Source organism: Ovis aries, chromosome 6 (assembly GCF_016772045.2).
Source record: "Ovis aries strain OAR_USU_Benz2616 breed Rambouillet chromosome 6, ARS-UI_Ramb_v3.0, whole genome shotgun sequence".
NCBI classification, from domain to species: domain Eukaryota; kingdom Metazoa; phylum Chordata; class Mammalia; order Artiodactyla; family Bovidae; genus Ovis; species Ovis aries.
Genome location: NC_056059.1, coordinates 41,098,887 through 41,125,771, shown reverse-complemented (window position 1 = coordinate 41,125,771; position 26,885 = coordinate 41,098,887). Strand labels below are relative to the sequence as shown.

At 40.1% G+C, this 26,885-nt stretch overlaps 1 protein-coding gene across 3 annotated transcripts in view; it reads left to right on the top strand.

Moving 5' to 3' along the window:
- The window catches only part of KCNIP4 (potassium voltage-gated channel interacting protein 4), a 1,312,996-nt gene that overhangs the window by 1,050,570 nt on the left and 235,541 nt on the right, over positions 1–26,885 (top strand). The window contains exon 1 of one of the 3 annotated variants that reach the window (XM_042251852.2): positions 13,612–14,205. The exons of the other annotated variants lie outside the window; for them this stretch is intronic. Within the exon in view, the coding sequence (XP_042107786.1) occupies positions 14,094–14,205 (112 nt within the window). The 5' untranslated portion in view covers positions 13,612–14,093. Of the gene's footprint in view, positions 1–13,611; positions 14,206–26,885 lie in introns of those variants that run through there. 3 annotated transcript variants of the gene reach the window in all.

Sequence of the window (26,885 nt, the reverse complement as noted above, 5' to 3'; positions counted from 1 at the left end):
AGGTAAGGTGGTCTGGTATTCCCATCTGTTTAAGAATTTTCCGCAGTTTGTTGTGATCCAGAGTCAAAGGCTTTAGCATAGTCAATGAAGCAGAAGTAGGCATTTTTCTGGAATTCTCTTGCCTTTTCTATGATCCAGCTGATGCTGGCAATTAGATCTCTGGTTCCTCTGCCTTTTTAAAATCCAGCTTGAACATCTGGACGTTCAAGGACTGTTGAAGCCTAGCTTGGAGAATTTTGACCATTACTTTGCTAGCATGTATGATCTAGGGTGAGGGCCAAATGAGATCAGTCTCAGGATCAAAGAGAGGTCTAAACATGGTGAGTTTGAATGTTATCCCCAATGTAACGGACAACTCTCCACGGGAAGATAATAAGCCAGAAAGTTACGTGAAAATCCACACTGATTTGGCTGCTGTGCTAAAATAGATTGTAGAGGTGTGAAAGGAAAAGCAGGAAAATCAGTGGGGATGTGTCACATAGCAGCTGAGTCTAGGGCTATGTTAGCAGAATTACTGAGAATTAGAGAAAGGTTATATTTTTTTAATGTTTCTTTTTAGTTAGCATATAGTTGCTTTACAATGTTTTGTTAGTTTCTGCTGTAGAAGGAAGCTATATTTATATATTTTTTATAGTGGAGACAACAGGTTTGTTGATTGGATTAAACTGATGGGTTTTGTATATTTTAGCAAATAGTAGACAACGAATGCTATTGACTGACTCATTGAAAGAAACAATCAACCCTCAAACTCAGACTTCATGAAGCATTCTCTAATGGACCTCACTCCCCTATTTCCTTGTTCCACTTCTTCCTCTAAACTCCTATTCCTCTTATGCACGCTTTCTCATGAGCACTAATATTCTTGCTTGGATTTAGTGACTTATGTGTATTTCTTACCTCCCCTTCTGGACTGTAAGGTTCTTAGTAATATTTGCCCCCTACAGTCCCTTTTTTATTTTGCATGTCACACAATTAGTGTCAGCTATTTTGAAGACTGCATGAAGAAAAACACATGAATGATATGAAATAGGAATAATGTGAAGGTCAAATTTCTCAAGTGAAGAAATTATCACTGAGCTATAGGCATCTGAAATCTGAGGATCTTTCCAGATAGATTGAACAGCTGTGGAGCTTGGCTAGTTGAGGCTCTGCCTCACTTGGAAGCCCAGGACTAGCTGAGTGATTGAGAGTGGCTGTTTCTGAAAACCAAGCCCAGAAAGTCGACGTGAAGCTAGCTTCTGTGAGAGAGGAGTCTCAAGGCTCACTTGGTCACATAACAGAAAAAGTGATTAAGTGTCATAACCACTTGAAATTGCAGTTTCTCCATATACCTGATGCATATAATAATAGCAACACCTCAGGTATGGCTTGTGAAAAATTACTAATAATTGCTCTTATAAATAGAGCACTTGCTGTATTCTCTGCAATGGCCTGAATGCTTTAATTGTTCTGTGTACTAACCCATTTATTGCTCCTGACAACACTGGGAGGTATACACTTTAATTCTACTTTTATAAATCACTAAAAAATAAACAAAAATCACTGAAAAGCCTTCACTTTTCCAACACAGAGAAAACATTCTGTATATACTAGAGAAAACAATATGGATATGGAGCCAAACACTACGTTTTAAAACCCAGTTTTCCTGCTTGTTTTTGACCTTGGATATGGCAAACCCTCATAACCTCAGTGCTCTCCTTTTTAAAGTGGACTGATAAAAAGAATAAATGAGACGAAGTCTATGGAAGTCCACATAAAATTATAATGAAGTCCTGGATAAGTGTAGATTTTTGGAAAAAGAATTGATTTTTAGCTCAAGTGTGTAAGAACCAATCCTTGTAAATTCAGTGTCCTTAGGAGAAAGCATGAAACGGATCTTCAAAGAAGAAAGCCCCTCATTTACCACAGCTTTGTTATCGCAGTTAAAAGTCTTTCCTAAAGATCTGTGACTTGCTCATGTCCAGAGGACTGACAGCTTTAAGTAAAAATGAAAACATCCATAGATGCAGATCTTGGCTCATTTCTAGCCTTATCCGTCTTATGGTGTCTGGGCGAATTAATTAGAGTGTTACATGTGAGGGCCTTTTCCCTGTTAAGAAGTGCCTCTTTCCCTACTATCTTCTGTTATCCTCCTAGAAATTCTATAAAGGGGGAACATTATCCCAGTTCTGTGGATCTGTCTCCTGTGCCTCCTAGGTTAGCTCTGGGCTCACAGAGAATACCTGCTCCGCATCTAATTGCTTCTGACAACTAAAATAAGAGTGGAATGTCCCTTGGTCTGAGTATTAGCTTAAATTTTCTAAATTGCTTGCTGTTCCTTGTTAATATTTTCAAATACTTTCTTCAGAGTTTTTTCTCAGTGAAAATTAGGAGTTCAAAGACAGAAATGCTAATTATAGCTTCTCTTTGCTTCTCAAAGACAAGGTTCTCTTTATGTATATTAAACAGACATGCGCGTGCACACACACACACACACATACATACACATAGCTCAGTTGACTTGTTCTTGGTTAAATACAGTTTATTTTTGTGGATTTCAGTTTAGGGTTAGCTTTTCCCTTGTTATTTAAAGGGGTGTTTTCTGTTAAAAGTAATTTATGTATTGTAACTGTATGATAGCCAGAGTAATGCTCCCCCAAAGACATCCATATCCTAATCTCCAAAACCCATGGATATGCTAGGTTGTATGACAGGGTAATTAAAGGGTAACAGGGCAATGCTAATTAATTGACCTTAACAAAGAAGGATTATCTTTGTTATCCAGACAAGCCTGATGGATTCACAAGAATAAATGAAAGAAAGAGGCAAAAGAGTCTGATTCAGGATGATGCTACTTGAGAAAGACTCAACTCTCCATTGCTGGCAATGAAGTTAGAAGCGGCCACTAGTGAGGGAATGTGTGCAGACTCTAGAACCTGGAAACACCAAGAGAACAAATTCTTACCTAGAGCCTTCTAAAGGAACATAACCCTGCTGACACCTGGATGTTAACCCATTTCAGACTTCTGACCTCCAGTGTTGTAAGATAACAAATCTGCGTTGTTTCAAGCCTCCAATTTTCTGTTAATTTGTTACCATAGCAATAGGAAACTACTACAGACTGATTTTGGCATTACAGCAACATGAGTACAATGATTTAAAAGAAAAAAACTCCAGCAATCACCAACAGTGATAAGCTACCACACTGATTAACTAGGAGTCCTGGGAAACATGTACTTCTCAGAAGAGAAATGATTCCCTTTCTAACTCTCCAGGCCTCTATTTATGGAGCTGAGGTGTGTGTGTGTTAGTCACTCAGTCATATCCGACTCTTTGCAAACCCATCGACTGTAGCCTGCCAGGCTTCCCTGTCCATGGGATTCTCCAGGCGAGAATACTAGAGTGGATTGCCATTCCCTTCTCCCGAGGATTTTCCCGACCCAGGTATCGAAGCTTGGTCTCCTGCATTGCAGACAGATTCTTTACCATTTAAACTACAGAGATATTTACTTTACCTCTTTTTTAAAAAAATCAGGCTTAGTCTTTTTGCTTAACAGATTTACTCAGACATAGCCCCCAGGATCACTTGCTGCTAGCTTGAAGCAGATCTCGGCACTAGTTATCAGTTTGTCCAATTTGGGGTCCTAGCAACAGCTAGCACTCATGAATGGTATTTGTGCCTGCACGCATGCTAAGTCACATCAATCATGTCTGACTCTGTGCAACCCTGTGGACTGTAGCCTGCCAGGCTCCTCTGTCCATGGGATTTTCCAGGTAAGAATACTGGAATGGGTTGCCATGCTCTCCAGGGGATCTTCCTGACCCAGAGATTGAACCCATATCTCTTAGGTCTTCTGAATTGTCAGGCAAGTTCTTTACTACTAGTATCACCTGGGAAGTGATATCTGTGACCTTCATGGCCAATTAAAATGGCTTCTGTTTATTGAGGATTTTTCTGATCTCACTGGGAGGAATCTCTTTCTTCTACAGTGCCTTGTCCCTCCTTGCTTATATCTTACGGATTATGTAGACATCTTAGGCTCCCTGTTACAGTAGAAAGTACAGTGAATTGAGGGTCTAAAGACCCGGCTATAAATCCCGGCTGCTATGCCTTGGCTAAAAGAACTTTTTTTAGAGTTTGACTTAAGGAAGTTTGTCAAAGATATCAAAAGATTTTAAACATTCAGTGAAGTAGCATCATAAATCGCTGTGAAACACTGCTTATTCACTTAACCAAAATGATGATAATATAGTCAAAGGCAAATACAGAAAGTTATAAGAGATTACTTAAGAGATTAAGAAGCTCTACAATCAGTTGTCAGAAACAACAGATCAATATTTCAAGAAAACTTTGTCTTCTTGTGAAGTTGCTCAGTTGTGTCCCCAGGGACTATCTCATGCCAGGCTCTTCCAGCCATGGAATTCTGCAGTCAAGAAACAACAAAAAAGTCAACGTTTTTATACTTTCTCTTACCAACATCATATATCTTCCTCTATTCATAAGTCCTTTTTTAAAATTTAATTTTAGGAAAATATTCCTCTTCATAGTATATTTCAGTCAAGCACAAAATGTATTTACTAGTAGTCTCAAATATATTTAACATTGCTGTAATAAGTGGTCAAAAGTAGGTAAACATAGACTTCTTTAGCAATTAAAGTTTCAGTATTTTATTTTATTTAAAAATGAACTAGAATTCAATGAATTTCCATCATTTAAATTGATTCAGTGAAACTTTAGTTTCAAGTTACCAAAAATAGGAAAATTATTTTTAGGTAGGTGTATCATAGTGTTGGCATCACTGACTCGATGTACATGAGTTTGGGTGAACTCCTGGAGTTGGTGATGGACAGGGAGGCCTGGCATGCTGTGATTCATGGGGTCGCAAAGAATCGGACACGACTGAGCGACGGAACTGAACTGAACTGAACTGATCATAGTGTTAGTCACTCAGTTTTGTCCAGTTCTTTGAGATCCTATACACTGTAGCCTGCTAGGCTTCTCTGTCCACGGAATTCTCCAGGCAAGAATACTGGAGTGGGTAGCCATTTTCTTCTCCAGGGGATCTTCCTGACCCAGAGTTTGAACCTGGCTGGCCTGCATTACAGGTAGATTCTTTACCATCTGAGCCCCCAGGGAAGCCCTAAGTACAATAAAAGTATATTTAACATTGATGATTCTAAAGACATATCTGTTTAATTAAATCAGCAACACAAACTTCTTTTTATTCATTAAAGATTAATCCTAGATCATGTGATCCTTTAAATTTGGGGCCAATTTATGTTATATTTAGAAATAATTGATTTGTAAGTGCTTACTTTTAAATCAGTTAAATAGAGCTCTTTAATAGAGTAATTTTGGTAATACATTCCAGAGGTAGAGACATACCATATTTTTAATATACACACAGACATATATATATCCAGATAGATGCAGAGATCGCATGGTTTTCCTGCTGAAATTTAAAAAGGCCTTGTTTCCTTTTTCTTCTCAGTTTTGGGTCCCACTAATTGAGCCAAGACTGTAGTCTCAAGTGATGTTGGCTATGTTTTCATTTCAAAGACATGGTAAGAGTTATAACTTCAAGCTGTTCTCCAGGAACAGTCTTTGTTCTTTTAGAGTCAGATTGTGAAAAGATGTTTTATCAAGTTAGTTTCTCTGAGTATGTAAGAAAATAGTTTTGGAATATCAAAAGAGCCCCCTCCTGGTGATTTGGGGGCAAGATAAATACTTGCAAGTATTGACTGTATGCATTGTACATGAAGCTATCTGGCATTCCAACCTGTGGCTGTGCATCCAGGAGCTGGTAGGGTTTAGAAGCACAATCCCCTCCTCCTTTTGGTTTCATTTTACCATAAACTACAAATATTTCCAATTTAAAGCTACATTAAAAAAAAAAAAAGTTGAGCCAACCCAGTTGACTCAGAAGTTCCTTCTGCTTTCTTTTTGGTTTGTGTGTTTTAAACTTCTTATTTTGTATTGGGTTATAGCTGATTAACAATCAACATTGTGGTCGTTTCAGAGGAACAGCAAAGGGACTCAACCATACACATATATGTAGCCATTCAAAAGTTCCTTCTGCTTTCTCTGTCTAGCAACTTCCCTATAGAATCCTTCCACCTAGGAAATATACTAGTACCCCATAAAATTCCAGGTCTTAAAATTTTAATGGTTTAGGCAAAACTCAGAACTGTCACTTTTTTAAATCAATGAGGCCTGGATATCAGAACTCACCAAAGCACTGGGAGAATGATGGGAAGCCAGAGGGGCTCAAGGGGCCTATGTTGGATATCAGTTCAAAGAAGACTCCAGGTGACCTCAGGTGGGTTTCTCTGATACCCTGTCAACTCTGCCAAGCAATGCAGGTGGAAAATCAATAACCAATCTATAACTCAGGTGAAGAAAAAGTTTTATTCAAGTCAAGCTGAAGGTATAGCCCAGGAGACAGTCTCTCAGCTCTGAGAAATGTTCCACTGAAGCATGGCTTTAGCATAGTATTATACCTTACTAGAACATCAAACTTGGCAGGGGATTATTCTTTCAAAAGTTCAACAGAGAAGTATAGTTACAGATTAGCACTACACTGTGGGGCAGTATGGAGCAGGAAATGGCAACCCACTTCAGTATTCTTATCAAGAGAATCCTGTGGACAGAGGAGCCTGGAGGGCTGCTGTCCATAGGGTCACACAGAGTCGGACATGACTAACGCGACTTAGCATGCATGCATGCATTGGAAAAGGAAATGGCAACCCACTCCAGTACTCTTGCCTGGAGAATCCCAGGGACTGCGGAGCCTGGTGGGCTGCCATCTATGGGCTGGCGCAGAGTTGGACATGACTGAAGTGACTTAGCAGCAGCAGCAGCAGTGGGGCCGTATGATCCTGGTATCTGGCAAGGGGACAGAGAGTATTAATATTGGCATCACAGGAAGAGAGGAAATGATCTGCATCTTCAAGTGAGCATTCTTTACTTCTACTGCCAATTCATGGATTCAATGGGACACTCAAACCAGGAGACTGGATATTTAATTGTTTAATGGACAGCTGCATACATATTTTAAAGAAATGCATTCTAGGTACATTTGCTAACCTTTCAGAAGAAGCCCTGCAGCTAAATAAAATAGCTTGAGTTCTGTCATGTTTGACTGGAAGTTTGTCCAGAGAACATTTACAGATCTTTGCAAGTAATTGGGAAACGCATCAATGAGGTATATGATATACTGAGGGTGGAAATAAGGATTGGAATAGAATAGATGACAACAGAAGGTTAATTGTTTTCATCCTTTTACTGAGACAATCTTAAAATTAGAAGAGACTCTAAAGGTCATACAACAACCTTGTCTTCATTATCTGCCCTGAAAGATCTTTTAAGTTAAGCATTCTTTTCAACAACTTCCCAGGACCATTTTTCTCTTCTGCCTAGGAGGCCTCAGTCCAGCCACACTACTATCATGACTGTTGCCCTAGTGTCTGTCCACTTACACTTCTGGGAAAGTCACTCCTCCTCTCTCTCTTATTTTTAGAGACCTAGATTAGTTTTTCTCTTCAGTGGAACTTTCTCAGTGATGCCAACCACACTGATGTCTTGCTTCTCTTAACTCCTATTGACTGAGAATAGAAAAAATTTCCAATAGAATTTAATTGCTTTTTAACTTCTCTTTTAAACTTCTCATTCTGATATTGTCTGTCATTAACAGTTTCAGAATCATGAAATATGGGGTGTTTTAAGCCAGCTTTGTCCACTTCCTAAATCCTTTGGCCTTGAACAAGTTAATTCTGCTCTCAGCACCTCACTTTTAAACCTGTACAAGATAAAAAGATTGGAATATTTGATATCTAAATGATCTCCAGATATTTCAGTTCAGTTCAGTTCAGTCTCTCAGTCCTTTCCAACTCTTTTTGACACCATGGACTGCAGCATGCCAGGCTTCCCTGTCCATCACCAATGCCCGGAGCTTACTCAAACTCTTGTTCATCGAGTCAGTGATGCCATTCAACCATCTCATCCTCTGGTGTCCCCTTCTCTTTCTGCCTTCAATCTTTCCCAGCATCAGGGTCTTTTCAACTGAGTCAGTTCTTCACATCAGGTGGCCAAAGTGTTGGAGTTTCAGCTTCAGCATCAGTCCTTCCAATTATGAATATTCAGGACTGATTTCCTCTAGGATGGAGTGGTTGGACCTCCTTGCAGTCCAAGAGACTCTCAAGAGTCTTCTCCAACACCACAGTTCAAAAGCATCAATTCTTTGGCACTCAGCTTTCTTTATAGTCCAACTCTCACATCCATTCAGACAGGACTCTGAAAAAGCCATAGCTTTGACCAGATGGACCTTTGTTGGCAAAGTATTGTCTCTGCTTTTTAATATGCTGTCTAGGTTGTTTAATATGCTGTCTAGATATTTACACAAATATAAATTAATATTTTTAAATTTAAATTTGACTTCACTAATTCCTATCTGCCTTGTCATTCTACCTGTATTTTTGAAGATAAAATAGGTAGGTAAGTAAATCTATCCAACTTTAACATTTTTACAGGTTTCCCTGGTGGCTTAGATGGTAAAGAATCTGCCTGAGATGCAGGAGACCCATATTCGATCCCTAGGTCAGGAAGATCTTCTGGAGAAGGAAATGGCTACCCATTCCGGAATTCTTGCCTGGAGAATTCCATGGACAGAGGAGCTTAGCAGGCTACAGTCCATGGGTTGGCAAAGAGTAAAACCCTAATCAATGACTAACACTTTCACTTTAACATTTTTCTCAACTTTGCTATATTTATTTTTATATTTGCATGTCAATAGTACAAGGATCATTTCTTACCTAAGGAATATCACTTGATGAAACTTCAAACTGAAGCTACGAAAAAGAAAAGGAAATGATCAGTTTCACGTTTCAGGGAAATTAGCTCAATCAAGATTACTGAAAGGATGAATTGATGCAAGGAAATTAAAAGTGTACTTCCTGATCCTCTCTCTTCTTCAGACTAGTGAATTGGTTTGGTCATGCCTCCTTGAGTACATTTTACTTTTCCTAAAAGTTCCTGGCAATTGTTCAGAATCCCTTACCAGAGCCTCAGTGAAAGAACCCTTCAAAATGGTGCAACAAGGACTGAGACTGGAGCAGTGATGAATGGTGAGGTGCATGGAATCTGGAACCCAGGAGGCCTCAGTTCAAATCTCAACTCTTCTGTCTCCTTGAAACCAAAGTAACAATATTAATCTCAGGGAATTATAAAAGAATTATATTGGTTAATATGTGTAAAAATTTTAGAATAGTGTCTAACATTTATAAGTTGTCCATAAATACTAGTGGCTATTAGTTTTTGGAGTATATCAAACATAAATCCTCAATATCCCCCCTTATTAAATGTGACTTTGTGGAAATAACATAATCTCAACAAGCCTTGGTTTTTATTTTTCTTTGAAATAGGGATACAATATCTAACTCTGGTTTGTGGTAAGAATAAATTAATTTATGCATGTAAAGTACATAGTATGGTGCCTAGCTTAGAGTAACTGGGTGTGAAATGTTAGTTTAATCCTTTGGTATTCCTTTCCTATTCTGGATGTGGTGGCGGTGGTTTAGTTGCTAATGTCCAACTCTTGCGACCCCATGGACTACAGCCTGCCAGGCTCCTTTGTCTACGGAATTTTCCAGGCAAGAATACTTGAATGGGTAGCTATTTCACTCTCCAGGAGATCTTTCCAAACCCAGGGATCGAACCTAAGTCTCCTGCATCGGCAGACGGATTCTTTACAGAATCCGTCTTTACAGATTCTTTACAGATTCTTTACAGAATCTCCCTGAGCCACCAGGGATGCCCATGCTAGATACTCCTTACAGTGTAAAGAAAGGAGTGAGCCTGGGAATGGAGGGGGAAAGCCAGAGCATATTCTAATATAATAGCATGGTTTGGGGCTGAAAAATTACTGTAACAAAATGATAGACCCTCATCTGGAGTTGTTGTTTTTTTTAAACAATATGCAATCAACTATTCTTTTCCAAAACGACCCTAGAGAAACACTCTTCTCCAAGTGTTCCCCATTTCCCTAGATTTCTCAGATGAAGAATGAAACTCTTCAATGGTGCTGTTATCTTACAAATCCTGCACTGGGGGCTGCATGTGAAAGAACCATTGTATTCTTTGAGAGCTGCAGGATCCTATAGCTGGAACCAACAAAAAGAGTTCAGAAAACCAAGTGACAAATGTAACCACTATAGAGAGGAAAGGGATGGGCCTCCAAGACTCTCAGCTGGAGAATCCTACAGTAGGGATATCATTGTCCTAAAGGGAAATACTGCCTGAAATTAACAAAGTCAAACCCATGGTGCTTTATCTGAATTTCAAGCAAGGTTGAGATTTCTTTCCTAGAAAATGAGATATGGCAATATAAAAATACTTTGCCTAACTCTATAAATCAAATGGTCAATTGACAAATACTTGTTAAAATCTACTGAAGGGTGTAGAGGGAGAATAATAAATTTGAGTGTCAGACTAAGGGATTCCCAAGTGGCTCAGTGGTAAAGAATCCACCTGCCAAGGCAAGAGATGTAGGAGACTCGAGTTTAATCCCTGGGTTGGGAAGATCCCCTGGAAGAAGAAATGGCAACCCCCTCCAATATTCTTGTCTAGGAAACTCCATGGACAGAGGAGGTTGGTGGGCTACAATCCAGGGGGTTGCAAAGAGTCAGACACAACTGAGTGACTGAGCATGCATGCAGGTCAGACATAAGGATATTCAAACTCTAGACCAATTACTTTCTAGCTGTGTGGTCTTGACTAAATCATTTAACCTCTCTGTACCTCAGTTTTTTTTCAACTGTAATATGGTATTCTATAGGATTAAGAATTACAGTTATAGTTTGACTGACCTAATTAATTTTTGCAGCTTTTTAAAAAATTTTTGACTTCCTATAGCTAGCTATATGTTGGCAGGAATTTCAGAGAATGGTTACTTAAAACATTTATTTTCTCATCAACTTCTGAGAACTGCTTCTTCACTGGCTTGGTGACACAACTGTAAATAACCTGTTTAGATGGATAAATGGTTGGGCAGATTGATAGAAAGAACATCTCCTATAAGCATATTATGCATAACAAAAAGCACTGTTTTCAGAGCCAGTTTTAATGACCTAAAGTTGTGTGTACCAGTTATATTCCTGGAATCCAGAGGAGAAAAATAGCCCTGTGGGCTGTGGGAAAAAGACTGGAACTAGACTTAGGAGCAGCACGACCAGAGAAGAGCAAAGTCATCTCATCCATCTAGACCCAGCAGAGCCCCTAAAGAGCTGGCACGTCTGCCATAATCCCACAACTCCCCTGTGCTGAGCAGGGGAGCACCAGCAGCTAGGCTCAGCTCTCCGTGTTCTCTTAACTCTCATGTCAGCCATGACAGTGGCAGCTGCATCCCCATCCTGGGCTTAGAAAACTGAGACTCAGAGACGGAGCAGTTTCCCCCAACTCACAGAGCAAGCAAGTGACAGAATCAGGATTTAACCCAAGCCTACTTAACTTGAAGCTTGTCTATGATCTATTATTTCCAATAATGATGAAAGCTACCATCATTGATCCTTACCTCCTCCATAAAGTCTTTGTCCTGTTACTACCAGCCACCTTTCCCCAGGTGGAGCTGACTTTCCCTTCCTGTGCTCCCACTGTATCTTCAAAGATATCTACTCAAGGGAGAGAACATTTATGGATCACATTTCATGCCTGGCTCCTCTGTTAACCTGTAAGTCCCCAAAGGATAGGATTGGACTTTATTTCTCGTTTTATTATTCACATAGCATCCATAGCTCAGTGCTGTCCTTAGTTGCTCAGCCATGTCTGATTCTTTGCAACCATATGGGCTGCAGCCCACCAGGCTCCTCTGTCCATGGGAATTCTCCAGGCCAGAATACTGGAGTAGGTTGCCATGACCTCCTCATAGCTCAGAGTAGCAGCTTAATTAATAAATGTTAAAGAATAACTGAAGGAAAGAATGAATGCTCATTGCCTACCAAACAGTGCACCCCCAGGTTTGCCAAGCTGACCTCTTTATGCTTCCAGTTCCTTGCCTGTAAAATGAAGATGACCATAATACCTACCACACAGAGCTGTGTGTGTGTACATGAAGTCACTTCAGTCATGTCTGACTCTTTGCAACCCTATGGACCATAGCCGGCCAGCCTTCTCCATCCATGGGATTCTCCAGGCAAGAATACTAGAGTGAGTTGCCATGCCCTCTTCCAAAGAATCTTCCCCACCCAGGGATCAAACCCATGTCTCCTACAATTACCTGCACTGGCAGGTGGGTTCTTTACCACTAACACCACTTGAAAAGCCCACATAGAGATGCAGGGCTGAGTTAATGAACTAATACAGATTGAGATTTCCCTGGCGGTCCAGTGGTTACCATTCTGAGCTTCCACTGCAGGGGACATGGGTTTAATCCCTGGTCGGGGAGCTAAGATCCTACAGCTGCAATATGGATGAACACATAATAGATGCTCAGTAAGTAGTAGTAGTAGTATTATGACCATTCTAAGTTCCCAGCTGCTGCTGCTAAGTCGCTTCAGTCGTGTCCAACTCTGTACGACCCCACAGATGGCAGCCCACCAGGCTTCCCCGTCCATGGGATTCTCCAGGCAAGAACACTGCAGTGGGTTGCCATTTCCTTCTCCAATCTAAGTTCCCAGAGTTCCCTTTAAATAGAAAACTTTAAATAAAGCATTGAAGTATCATAAGCACAACTTCACAGAAAAAGAACTGTTTTCAGAGTGGTTAAGTGTCTTGCAAAATATCACACAGCAAGAAGGAGCAGAACCAGGAAATGTTCCCTGGGGCCTCAGGCATTACTCATAAGCCCCTTATGTCTCCTAGTGAGTTTCAGAGGCTAAAAATCCTTTCACACACAGAGTCCCAGTTGATTCTTTTCACCACCACTCTTGGGCTGGGTTTCAGCACAGAGGAGATAACCTGCAGAGTGACTAAGCTGGTGTGGTTCTGACATGGCCCAGAATCCGTGCCCCCAAAGCTGCCTAGGCTGCTAGGTGTGGTTCGGAATAGAACGCCCCTTGGGATCTTTCAGGACAAGAGCGACCCGCGCTTAACTGATGATAAGAATCACCTGACTTCTAGTTTAAGAACATAAGCTCCAGAATCTTCGGAATCAGAGGCACCCGAGTAACGTTTATCATCAGGGAAGTTGGTGAAACTTTGCTTTGAGACAGGCTAAAGCAAAAATTAAGGATGATAGTAGCGCTCACCCTCCAGGGGGCAGTTACTGAACAACAGTGTTTTTCCCAGGTCCTGCTCTGCCGCACCCCACCCCACCACCATCCACTTTTGTAAATATGAGGACTAAATCAATCTCCCTAATAATGCTCTCAATCATGTGTCAGCAGGGACCAGAACAGCCCCAGTGGAGTGGCAGGTGGGCGGCGGCTTGGACGTTCCCGCTTGAAAAAAGCCACTGAATTATGAATATTTTTGCCTTTTCACTGTTCTCTCCAGAAAAGCTGCCCCTGGGCTTCCGCAGGGGGCTTTTTAAAGAGGCTATAGACACCAGCCACCAAAATTGAATTTTTCCTAGCATCCCGAGAGTGAGCGGGTCGAGCTGCCTCGCGGAGCAAGCTCAGGGAAGAGAGAGCAGCTGCTCTGGGGAAAGGGGGACATTCGCAAGCTTCCCAGGCAGCAAACTAGCGCGCAGACAGCTCTACCCACCCAGCCCGGGGTTGCAGCGTCAGCGCAAGGAGCGCCGCTGTGCTCTCCCGGGCAAGTTTCCTAGGAGTGTCCCTTCTCTCCACGGACACTGCAAAGTCTCCAGTTCTCCAACAGATCTTTCCCTCGCAGCTCTGAAGTCCAAGTACTCGCTGGCTGCCGCGCAGAGTCCCGGGGCCGGCGGGCTGTGGTGGAGGGACACCACCAGGCAAATGCCAGCATCAGTATGAGAGCCTGGACTTTAGCCCAGGTCGGTCCTCACCCCGGGGGGCCGCTGCTTTGCCCGGTGCATCTTTGAGGAGCTGCTCACTTTTCCCCCTTGGGAGTCTTTGTTCCAAGCCAGATATTACTCGGATTTTCTAATTAACTCCCTCCATTCCGAAGGAGTTCGGAGGCTGGGATGCCTCTACCTGCTTGAAGGATGTTGACTCTTGAGTGGGAGTCGGAAGGACTGCAAACAGTGGGTATTGTTGTGATTATATGTGCATCTCTGAAGCTGCTTCATTTGCTGGGACTGATTGATTTTTCAGAAGGTAAAGTGGTCGCTCCCATCTGTGCCGTTGGTCAGGTCTGGTTCAGAATTGGATACAGACGCTGCAGAGTTGAGAAGGCTTAAAATAAGCAAAAAGTTTTAAAATATGCATGCTTGACATGGAGCACCCTAGCACTGGACAGTTCGTTTCTATTTACCCAGATATTTGACATTGGAAAGGAAGGGATATTGTGCCATTATCTTTCTATCTGAAATTTATTTGAGTTTAGGGTGATATGATGGGTTAAATGTACTTCTAAGGTGGGAAATTAGGGCTCTCTCTACTGCAGGGTGATAATACAGGTTGCTGTTTTGGTTGTCAAGTTTACCACGCCTTAATGTCATTAGTAATTCCATCCTCTGGAGGAGTACCCTGATTTGTGAGATGTAATGTACGTGCCTCATTAGTTAGGAGATGTGCGGGAGGAGCTGAGTTATTGATTATGATAAAAAATGGGTAAGCTTTTGATTTAAAATTGAGTTAATGAATGCTTAGCAAAAATGTGCTTTGAACACTTAATTTGCAAAAGTGTTTCATTTACATTTCCCAGTGAGCCACTTTGCTCATTTGTCTCCTGAGTGAAAACCCATATAAGCCCAGGACAGCATTGCTGCTATCAATTAATGTTTTATCCTCCTAATACGAATTTTACTACCAAAATCAATTCTACTATTCAAAGATTGGCAAGTTAAAAAAAGTTGTAACTTCTTTTTAATAGTGATATATATATATTTACATATGTATATATTATTTTTCATTGAAATAACATGCTTTGAATTATTTAAACCCTAATTATTGATGTCAGTTCTACATCCAAGCTCTTCTTTATTCTCAAGTGAAAGAATGGTGTTCCTGAGACATTTGCTAATACCTTCCGGATAAGGATAAGATCTTTTACTGCCGAGTTATTTATGCATATTCACTTCTCACATTGTGTGTAATGTGGGAAGATGATGAAAATATTTAAGCCTGGCTGTGTTTCTAATCTTTCAGACAGAGTTCAGGAGCTTAGCTAGGATGACAACATCTCAAACTACATCCGGTATACAGGTTGTCGCTGTTAATACGTTAATAATGGTCGGTGTATCTTATCTTCAGAAAGTCTTTCCTTCTACAAGTGGGTCCATTAGATTCTACTGTTTAGACCAGTGTAAGAACATCAGAAGTTCTCATGCAATTTTCATATCTTTTTTTTAAAGTCTTCTCAATCTGTAACAAGTTCTGCTCAGGCACAAATAAGAATAATATTGTAATAGGATTAAACAAACCCTCAGAAAATAGAATTTCTGGGTTTTTTTTTTCTCATATTACACAGTAATTTTATTTAACTGTGGGGATAATTTTATTTAACATCACATTTCTCCTGAGAGGAAAACAATACAGAAACAAACTTTTTTCCAAGTGCTGCACAATGATCTTGCATTATTTTGAGATGTCTGCCTCAACCCTTTCTAGTGGTATCGTAACAAAATACAGGTAAGATCATTTTAATTTGTGTGATTGGAATAATTTGCTTCTGTTTCATTTCTTTACCATATTAGTTTTTGTTTTCTGGAATCCGTTGAGCCATAGCCCTCAGTTTTAGTACACTATACTCAAGATGGTCTTGTTTCAGATCTAGATGAAGCATAAAGTAAAAACACCACAGAGATATTTGAGAAAGTCAACTCTCACAGCCCTATAGTGGTTATAAGATAGCACACAGTTCTTTTATTGCCAGTGTTGGTAGTACAGAGTTTTAAAGTCAAAAGTCGCAAGTTTGCAAAAGCCCCTTGCAAATGACTCAGCTTTTATTCTTTAAGTTCTTTCTTATGTCACATAAAGATTTTCAGACAAAATCTTCAAATTTGAGTTCCAACAATACAAAAAGTAAAATTGTAGACTTAACTCTTCCAACCAGAATCAGAGAATTTTTAGATAGTCTGAAACATCTTTCTTGGGGTAGGTATCCATATCCATACCCAAATAATAATACGCATGTCCGTATAGGAATCTTTATTTCTACTTTTTTTGTTCAGTCCCTCAGTTGCGACCCCATGGACTGCAGCACGCCAGACTTCCCTGTCCTTTGTCATCTCCCAGAGCTTGCTCAAACTCATGTCCATAGAGCCTGTGATGCCATCCAACCATCTCATCCTCTGTTATCCCTTTCTCCTCCTGACTTCAATCTTTCACAGCATCAGGGTCTTTTCTAATGAGTTGGCTCTTTGCATCAGGTGGCCAAAGTATTGGAGCTTCAGCCTAAACAGTAGTCCTTCCAATAAATATTCAGGATTGATTTCCTTTAGGATTGACTGGTTTGACCTCCTTGCTATCCAAGGGACTCTCAAGAGTCTTCTCCAACTCCACATATACACTGTTTCTATACACACATATATATAGATGATCTGCCTACACATTTAAAATGTTGTGTAAAATGTCCAATGTGCTGTGCTTAGTTTCTCTATCATGTCCAACTCTTTGTATTCCATGGACTGTAGCCCACTAGGCTTCTCTGTCCATGGAGTTTTCCCATCAAGAATACTGGAGTGGTTGCCATTTCCTACTCCAGGGGATATTGCCAACCCAGGGATTGAATGCACATCTCCTGAATCTCCTGCACTGGCAGGAAAATTCTTTACCACTAGCACCACCAGGGAAGCCCCAAATGTCCAATAAACTGGGCAAACTTTAGATTCAATATGTAAGCCTTGGTTGTGCTAAAATAATAAAGATGCAGGTTACCACCATATAGGTGGTATATTTCCTTGACAAGTGGAAAAATATAGGGAAAAAAATTCCTTTTTTGTTCCAAAGTATATGTTAAAAAATACTGATCTAGTCCAACTGACTCAGGTTATACGGGAGACAACCACAACCCAGAGAGGGTAACTGATTTATTATGAGACAACACTAATTGGGAATGGAAACAGAACCAAATCCAAAGAGCTCTGAATCCTATACGGTGCTTTTTCCTATTACAACACACTTTTCACTTATTTCTCTTTTCTAATATTGGGAAGAGAATGAACAAAAACATAGGTGGGAAATTTCCTGAATTCCTGAATCTTGTCCTGAACTGTCCACTCAGTTCAGTCATTCAGTCAGGTCCAACTCTTTGTGATCCCATGGGCAGCAGTATGCCAGGCTTCCCTGTCCATCACCAACTCCTGAAGCTTACTCAAACTTATATCCATTGAGTCAGGGATGCCATCCAACCATCTCATCCTCTGTCGTCCCCTTCTCCTCCCACCTTCAATCTTTCCCGGCATCAGGATCTTTTCAAAAGAGTCAGTTCTTTGCATCAGGTGGCCAAAGTATTGGAGTTTCAGCTTCACCATCAGTGCTTCCAATGAATAGTCAGGACTTATTTCCTTTTGGATGGACTGTTTAGAGGAACTGTCCACTAATACCCTATAAGATATCTGAGGGAAATGCATGCATAGGAAATAAGATTACAAAATATATACACAATTTTCAACCCAAGGCTAGGACCCAATTATGGTTTATAAGGAAGCTAAATCAAACTACATACTCTATCATACCTTAGAGGCAGGATCTGAACAAAAAGAAGCCAAATGGTCTTCTGAGTCCCCTCTCTCTAAGATCCTCACTGAATTTTCAATGTATCTGTGACATATTCAGTGTCCATGAATGGCTAGTCCAAGTACAATCAAACAATGAGACCCAATGTTTTCTCAGATTGTGGCAGTGTCCAAGAAGAAACAGAACTTAGGTTTTGGGATCACCAATCAAATGGAGATATAAGAAAAAAGCATTTACAGAACAAGTCACAACACATTAGATTATCAAGTCCTTTATCCTTTGTACCAGCAAATGATAAAAAAGCCAAAAGAGGCTTTCCCAATATAAATTGCTAAACACTTCCCTGTGATTGACCACTTAGAAAATATAGCTCAGGAAAAGGCTGGAGAATTAGCCATTTACTTTGGTTGAGAAGTAAAGCTGAGGCCCAGAGCAGAACCATGAGCTTCTTTTGGTAACATGGAGCTTTTATATCATCCTCTTGGGGCAATGATTCTTCTCTGGTATCACTGTAGGCTATTTTCTCTAGTGTGACTCTGCATTGATTAACCTAGAAAGTTGTTTTGAGTCTATGTGGATGAGACCTTCTGTATTAGTTTCAAGATAAAGCAGTGTTGCCTTACTATTATCATCTACAATGGTTAGTGAGAATTTGCCAAGAATAGGAAAGGGTAAAGGGAAACATTTCTGCTCCCACATAAATGAGATTCTTATTTCAGTAAAGCCCTGTGTTAAAAAATAATTCTCTTTCAGTTGAAATTTAAGGTTTACGAAGCAAAAGCAATTTGTAAGGAGGATTAAAATGACTAATGGGATTTTAATATAATGATTTGAGGTTTCACATATTCCCTTCATTAATAAAGGGAACAAGGAAGAACACTTACAAGAATAATCTCATTTCACAGTGTCGCATGTAATACTTGATATTGGATTCTAAGTGTAGGCAGAGTCCTTTGTTAGGCATTGATTGAGATGATGGAAAGAGACAAGATAAACACTGAAGGAATGAACCTTCGGTAAGCTTACATTCTAAAAAGGGAAACTAATCACTCAACAAGATAGAAGAAAATAAGTGCCCCAAGAAATGGGCAGCAGAAGCACAAATGGAGTGGAACATTCTGGAAAGGGCTAAAGGGAAGGTTTCATGGAGATAAAGACTGTTATACTGGACTTAGCAGTGTGAGAAGGGGTTCCCAGATGGAAGAATGGGGAAATAACACTCCAGGCTGAGCACAGAGTTTGAATTGTGATCCTGAGCACTGACAGAAAGCAACTTTGATGGACAAGAGCTGTGGCTTATAGAAAGTGGGCATCAGAGTGTTGAAATGAAATGCGTCTGAAGCAGTCCATTGGGGTGAATGTCGAGAGGGCACATATACTCTCAATGATAAACAGCCAAAGTCTTCAGCTTTGGGGAACCAATGAGCAGGATGGCAGATTCGTGTTTCAGATAGGTCAGTTTGAAAGAAGGTGAAGATGAGTTCAGAGGTAAGAGAGTGGAAGAAGAGGTACCAGGGACAATTCAGGTAGGAGACCACAAAGGCAGGAATCCATCGATTGCCCTCATCGATAAAATCTTTAAGAACTGTCAATTTCCAGATTTTCTAGAAACTCATGTTTAATATAATATCCTTGCTGCTGCTGCTAAGTCACTTCAGTCGTGTCCAACTCTGTGCAATCCCATAGACGGCAGCCAGCCAGGCTCCCCCGTCCCTGGGATTCTCCAGGCAAGAACACTGGAGCGGGTTGCCATTTCCTTCTCCAATGCATGAAAGTGAAAAGTGAAAGTGAAGTCGCTCAGTCGTGTCCGACCCTCAGCGACCCCATGGACTGCAGCCCACCAGGCTCCTCCGTCCATGGGATTTTCCAGGCAAGAGTACTGGAGTGGGCTGCCACTGCCTTCTCTGATAATATCCTTAAGCTGCACCTATTCTGCAATGGCATAATTGTTTTCTTATTTCAGGACAATGTTGTTTGGCTTCAAATGTTTTTCTGATGAGATAAGAAAGAAATCTAGGGCACACAGAGGTTGTAGCTGAGAATTCCTGAAGATGCTGATATAGTGTCTTCATTTATGGTGGGAATTTTAAAGTTCCAAAAGATGTACCTGACATCTTAAAAGGTCTTCAATTATTTTGAACATTTTATTTTGAAAAACTTTACACACAAAAATGCAGAGAAAACCATTAAACTTTGATGTACCCATCATCCACCTTCAATAATTGCCAACATTGTTATTTGTATTTCAACAATGGCTTACATGTACAGATGTTTCTCAGTTGTCTTTAATATGCCAGGTACTCTGGTAGGGCCAAGATACAATGATTAATTAGACTCAGTTGCTACCCTCAAGGAATTCTCAAGTTGTATAAAGGGATGGGAATATAATCAAGGAAAATGCAGTATATTATGGTAGATAAATCAGTACAATGAGTCCAAGATACAGAGGAAGAATGGAAAGTAATTAAGCCCAAGTGAAAGAGAGAGAAATGATCAGAGATGACTCCCCAGAGGAGGTGAAAGCTGGGATTTCATGGATGAAGGGAAGTTTATCAAATTCATATGCCAGAAGAGTGTTTGCACAAGTTCTGTATGACAGGTACTGAGTAAGGTAATATCAACATAGGAACATGGTATAAAATGCAGAAGTCCTGGGACAACAATGGATAAAATGTAAATGTAACAGAATTAACATAGTTTTATTCCCTCTCCTTAGTTATATAATTAAAGTTACTGCCCCAGCACAATTCTTGATATGTAGAACATACGAAAACAAAAAAAAATGAGAGCCTGAGTGCAATTTATTCCCACACAGTAATAGTGCCAATGTACTTCTCCTTGTTCTATGTAACCGAGAGCTTCTAGCGACTCTTTCAAGTCCCCAAAGTAGCTTGGAAACTATTGATTAGTTGATTATGACCTTTTTTTAACTCTTTCTTTTTTTCTACTATTAAGATTTCACATCAGAATTACCCTGCAAAGCAGAGATAGCCACACACCAAAGGCATCAGAGGCAGCTGTTCATTAGAATTTTATGGCCCTGGGAAATAATTTCAAATGAGACATTCAGCAGAGAGATAAAGAAGTGCAGCTTAGACAGGCTTTGATATGGCTGGGAAAGTAGCCCTTTCAATTGCATAAAAGGCATGTTGAGGTGGGGGGAGGACCTTGGATTTCTAAATGAAATTGAACAAATATCTATTAGGCACCTACTATGTGAAGAGCCATAGACAACATGGGGCATTGTACTGTCCTTAAAAAGTTTTCAAATAAAAGACCAAATAGCTCCTGAATAACTAACCCAAGATTAAAAATTGTCTGGTGGGAGGGAACAAAGACTTTAGAAAACACAAACAGATGAGCCATCTCATACAGGGAAAGCTACACAAAGATGGTGGAATTTGAAATCTGTTGAGTTGAGGGATAAAGACTGGAAGCTAAAAATAGGAATATAAACTATAATTCAGAAGAAAAATGGCAGTTTCCCAAAGTCATTATTTGTCATCAGGTTGACTCTAAAAATCCCATTAATCCACTTAAGATATAGTCAATCTGTGTCACTTATTGCTCTGAACCTGGCAATGTATTTGGTACTGATGGGTTTGGGGACTTCTATTTATTTTAGTTTTGCTTACATTGGGAACCCGTTTCCTACTCCATCATGGAGCAGAGAGCTGGAATCTTAGTGAGGAGGGATGGGTGTGGAGGAGTTGTACATTTCAATGACTTCCAGCCAAAGGTCACCAGGAACAAACCTGTGGTCCAAAAAATTTGGTGGTGCTAGGGGTAAAGAACCCTTCTGCCAGTAAAGGAGACCTCAGAGATGCAGGTTTGATCCCTAAGTTGGGAAGATCAACTGGAGGAGGAAATGGAAACCCACTCCAATATTCTTGCTGGGAAAATCGCATGGACAGAGGAGCCTGGCGGGCTACAGTCCAGGGGTCACAAAGAGTCAGATACTACTGAAGCGACTTAGCCCACATCTCATTCTTTTCCTCGAAGAATACACAACATGGAGAACTGTGGGGCTTCTCGAAACAGAGTGTTAGAAAGGACTTACAGGATTTGAGCTTGTGTTAAGGGACTCTGATTTCGGAAGCAGGGCTTTGTTCCGGGTTGAATAAAGTCAAGAAGCCAGTGTAATGGGCTTAGCAAATCTTATATACAAGTGGTAAAGCCTAGACAGAGCCTGAAACTGTAACTGGCAAAAAGCAAGCTACATTAGCTAGGACGGTGGACATTTGGCTATATTTGTGGTTTAAACAAAGTTCATGTTTTTCCTCTTCTCAGCTATGATTTTATCTTGGTTAATCACAGGTAAAGAGTGGTCTTTTCTGACGTTGATACTCTGCGACATTTTATATTCAGCAGGAGATTGCTAAAGCCTAGCTGGTGAACCAGGACCCCCTCCCTAGGGTTTTCAGGAGCTGCTTTCTCTCACACATGCTAAGGGAGAGGGCAGAGTAAAGTGAAGGGCAAGTGAGGCTGTGAGTTTAAATCCTAATTAAGTAACTTTGAACAAGTTACTTAACCTTCCTGAGCTTGAGTTCCTTCTGTAAAATGAGGCTAATAAGCCCAACATTTCAGGATTGTTGTAGGAAATTCAAACATAAGTGAAATATCTAGCTCTGTGCTTGGGATACAAATAGAAGCCAAGATATGCCTTTCTTGTTATTATGATAGGATAACATGTTCATATTCCTGCATTATATCAACAGTTCTCAAACTTCACACTTATAAGAATCGCCAAGATGATGAGTTAGAATAAAAGACTGCTAGGCCCCACCCTAAGATTTTCAAATTCAGTAGATCTTGGTTAGCATCTGGGAATTAGCATTTCTTTTATTTTTTTGGCTGCATCATGTGGCACATGGAAATTCCTGGACCAGAGATGGAACCGCACCAGAGAAGTCAGGGAATTGGCATTTCCTAGTGGATGCTGAGGATCCAGGGCACACTTTGAGAACCACTTGGTTAGGCAATAAATCTAAAAAGCCAAATCCATGATATTTGCAATGATTTCTTCACTGAGATCTTTGGCACCTGCCGAGCTTTATTCTAGAACAGTTGCCAGTCAACTTTTTGTATGGTAAGTATCATAGTATGTGTGGGTCATGCAGTCTATTTAACTATTCAACTTTGTTGTTGCAGCACAAAGGGTATAAAAATAAATGGGTGTGGCCGTCTTCCAATAAATATTTATGGACACATATCCAAATTTCATATAATTTTCATGTCATAAAATATTTTTTATTTTAATCTTTAACCATTATAAATGTAAAATAACATAGCTGAAAGGTCAAAAGCAGGTAGCAGGCTGAATTTGACCTTTTGCTCTAATTAGCCAACCCCTACACTGAGAGTTGGCAGTAAAAGAGCTGGTTGAGAAATGATCTCAGGTTGATGAGATCTTGCCTTTGGGAAACTTGTCCAGGTTTTTTGAGCCCTTTGGTCTCATTGAGTAGATGCATAACTAGTCCTTTGTCTGGGGCTGATGTTGATGAAGTTATCTGCCAAATTAGCAAGTGATTTAAAATAGGATGTATGTGCTTGTGCAATGTCTTCCCTTCCCCTAATTTCACAACATCTAGGATAATTTTGACGACTGTGATATAAGTGAAGCCAGCCACATGATCGTGTTACACAATGAGTCAATGCTGGGGCTAGACAGTTAGGGTCCCCCCTTCTTACTGATTTTTGTTTAGGTTTCGTTGCCTCTTGGACACGGAGGTATTTTGCTTTTTTCACTGAGTTTATAAACCCTTATCTTGTAGGTGTGTTAAAAAACACATTTCAACTCTTTAAAGTAAACTGGTCCTCCTAGTGTTATATTATTAACATACTGAGTCTTTTGGGTCGAGGACAAATAGATTGAATCAACAATTTTTTTTTAAAGGAAAATCACCTTAAGTTTGAATTCTCTTGAAAATGGAAAATATATAAATAGTGGGTACTTTCATCTTCTTTGAAGTGTGACAGACCTGAAGTCAGTTCACAGCTCTGATTTTGATGGTCTATATGGTCTTGGGCAAGATTTGCAACCACCTTGAACATCAGTTCTTTCAAACATGGGGAGAATAATAGTAGCTACCTCATAGAATTATTGTGAGAAGTAAATTAAATGATATTTCTTAAAATTATCACCAAATACTTTGTATAACTTAAAGAGTTAGTATCATTGCTGCCTTTATGCTTAACTTCCATTGTACCTATTACCAAATATAACCTTTCATTCAATCATCCATGAAACAAAGCTTTTTTTAAGTGATCTGTGTACCAGGCAGTGTATTGGAAACTTAAAGATATTGGTAATTGGGAACTTAAGGGCATAATTTCGGCTAAAGAGGTTTACACACAGACAAATTGGTTTAGTAAATTTTCCTGGTCTCAAATGTTTACAAGGTATAGGAAGATATTAGAAAAGACTGACCAGTGCTGTTCAGAAGGTGGGGAATATCAGAAAGGCCGGTAGGCTCCTCTGTCCATGGAGTTTTCCAGACAAGAATACTGGGAGTGGGTTGCCATTTCCTCCTCCAGGAGATCTTCCTGATTCAGGGATCAAACCCCTGTCTCTTGTGATTCCTGCACTGATAGGTGAATTCCTTGCCACTAGTACCACCTGACCTGATTAACTCCTTCTTTAAGCTCTACTGAGGAACCATCTCTTCTAGAAAACCTCCCTTGAACTGCCTAGCTGGATTGAGTTCCTACTTCTGTTATTCCAAAGCACTCCATCTTAGCACTTCAAGCTACATTAAGCCCTTGATTTCTCTGCCTTTCTCTTTCACTAAACTTCAAGCCCCACATAAGAGGAGCACTTATCTACATACCTTCTGTGTCTGAGAGTGAGTAGATGGATGGATGGGTGATAGGCAAGTTTATTCAAAGGTTCTGGTAATAAAGTCAGACTTCCCATCATAGTCTTGAACTAATTTAATTTTTAACAATTTTGTTTAAAAGGCAGGGTTTCTCAGCTTCACTATTGGCATTTGTTGGCCGCGTGATTTTTTGTGGAGGACGCTGTCCTCTCAAGATAGGGCTATTGGTAGCATCCCAGGCCTTTACCTACTAAATGCCAGTGGCACATGTCCCCAGACTCACACTACCATAGTGTCTCCAGAAACTGTTGAATCCCCCCAGGGGAAGAAGGGTAGGCAAAATCACCTCCCACCATACTGAGAACCACTGGGTTGAGGTACAATCAAACACAATTTGTGTTTTTATATACATATAAAGTCTTTTTATTTACATATATTTGTAAGTCATTAAACTGCATTTAAACATGAAAAGACTATAGCATTGGAAATCAAACCTGAAGGGAAATGTTTTTTCATTACAAAAGTAATAAACAATTGCTATAAGAAGTTTATAAATATACAAAAAGAAAAAATATGAATAAAATGCCAATAATCTCACCATTCAAAGAATAACCATTGGTAATACTTTTACTTATTTACTTTCAGATTTTTATACACATAGATTTGTTTCTTTAAACTTAATAATACTGCATGTAAAAAATTTGATGTAGCTTTAAATTCAACAATGGAGCAGAATTTGTTTTATTAGATTATAGATCTTTCATAAATATTTTAATAGTCTACAAATGTGTGTAACATAATTTACTTACCCTGATTTTTGGACATGGAAATTATTTGTATTTTGTCCAGTATTTGGGGGGTGTGAAATTACTTACATATTTTGAATTATTTTCTTAGGATAGGATCTTAGAAGAAAAATGATTGGAACAAGACAATGGACTGTTTGGAGTATCTTGCTATGTATTTGGAGAAGGCAATGGCACCCCACTCCAGTACTCTTGCCTGGAAAATCCCATGGACGGAGGAGCCTGCTGGGCTGCAGTCCATGGAGTCACTAAGAGTCGGACACAACTGAGCGACTTCACTTTCACTTTTCACTTTCATGCATTGGAGAAGGAAATGGCAACCCACTCCAGTGTTCTTGCCTGGAGAATCCCAGGGACGGGGGAGCCTGGTGGGCAGCCGTCTACAGGGTCGCACAGAGTCGGACACGACTGAAGTGACTTAGCAGCAGCAGCTATGTATTTAAGATCAAATTGGTTTTCGAAGTGATAACACAAGTTTGCCTGCCCTGCTGTAACGCAGGATTGCCCAGGGCTCTCCGCACTGGGCTCATGGCACTGCCAGCATGCACTGTTGATTAGGGGGCCTTCTGAAGGTGGACACTAAAGACCATGTTAGCGAGCTTAATGTTATGAAGCCCCATCTTAGGGCTGAATTGCTAAGCCTCGTACTCTAACATTAGGACTCATAATTACGGACAGATAAGAAGTTCTCATTGTGGCTTGATGACGCTCTTTCTGTTCTGCTTTCTTGTCAGTCAAGATGCACTTCCTTTATGAAATGGTTTGCACCTCTTATCTGTCATCATGACTGTTTTGAACCATCAAGACTGGCATTTAGTAGGCATAAGATTATTTATTGAAAAAAAAAAAACCACCTTTTTTCTCTAGATGAAGTGATTTCTGGGCCTGTATGCATTGAGGAGAAAAATTAGAATACATAAAATTATGACTATTATTAATAAATATTTCCTGAGCATGACTAATATATGCATTTTCCTGAGACACATTTACATAGTAGGGAGGGAACATAATGTCTCTTTTGAGAGGTATGCCTGTGTCCATCTAAAGTAGAAATGTGGGATATTTTGTGTATGTGACAAATTCTGGGACTAACGCTCAGAGATACTGTGAGTACGCAAATATGAAATCCCATCCAGTCAAACTCCTTATTACAGGTCATGAAGAAGTAATGAGCTCCACAGAGTTCCTTTGTGACTTAATGGTAGAACTTGGTTGTAGGGGCAGGACAATACTGAGTCTAGGAGACACTGAATCTTGAAAATAGACACACGCTGGTCAAATGCTACCCCTGAAACATGCTGGCTGTGTGCTCTATGCAAGTCACCAAAGTTCTTGAACCTCGGTTTCCTCATCCATAAGATCGAGGTAATCAAAATGTAAACTTCATAGATCTTCAAAATCACAGAGTGGTTTTGAATCATGGAATAATTTTGAGACAAGGCATATACCCTTTTGTAACTCAGATTTTTTAATGACTGCTTCATTCTCCCTTCTGGTAGAAGGCCTCCTAAACACTGAGAGCAGAACTGCT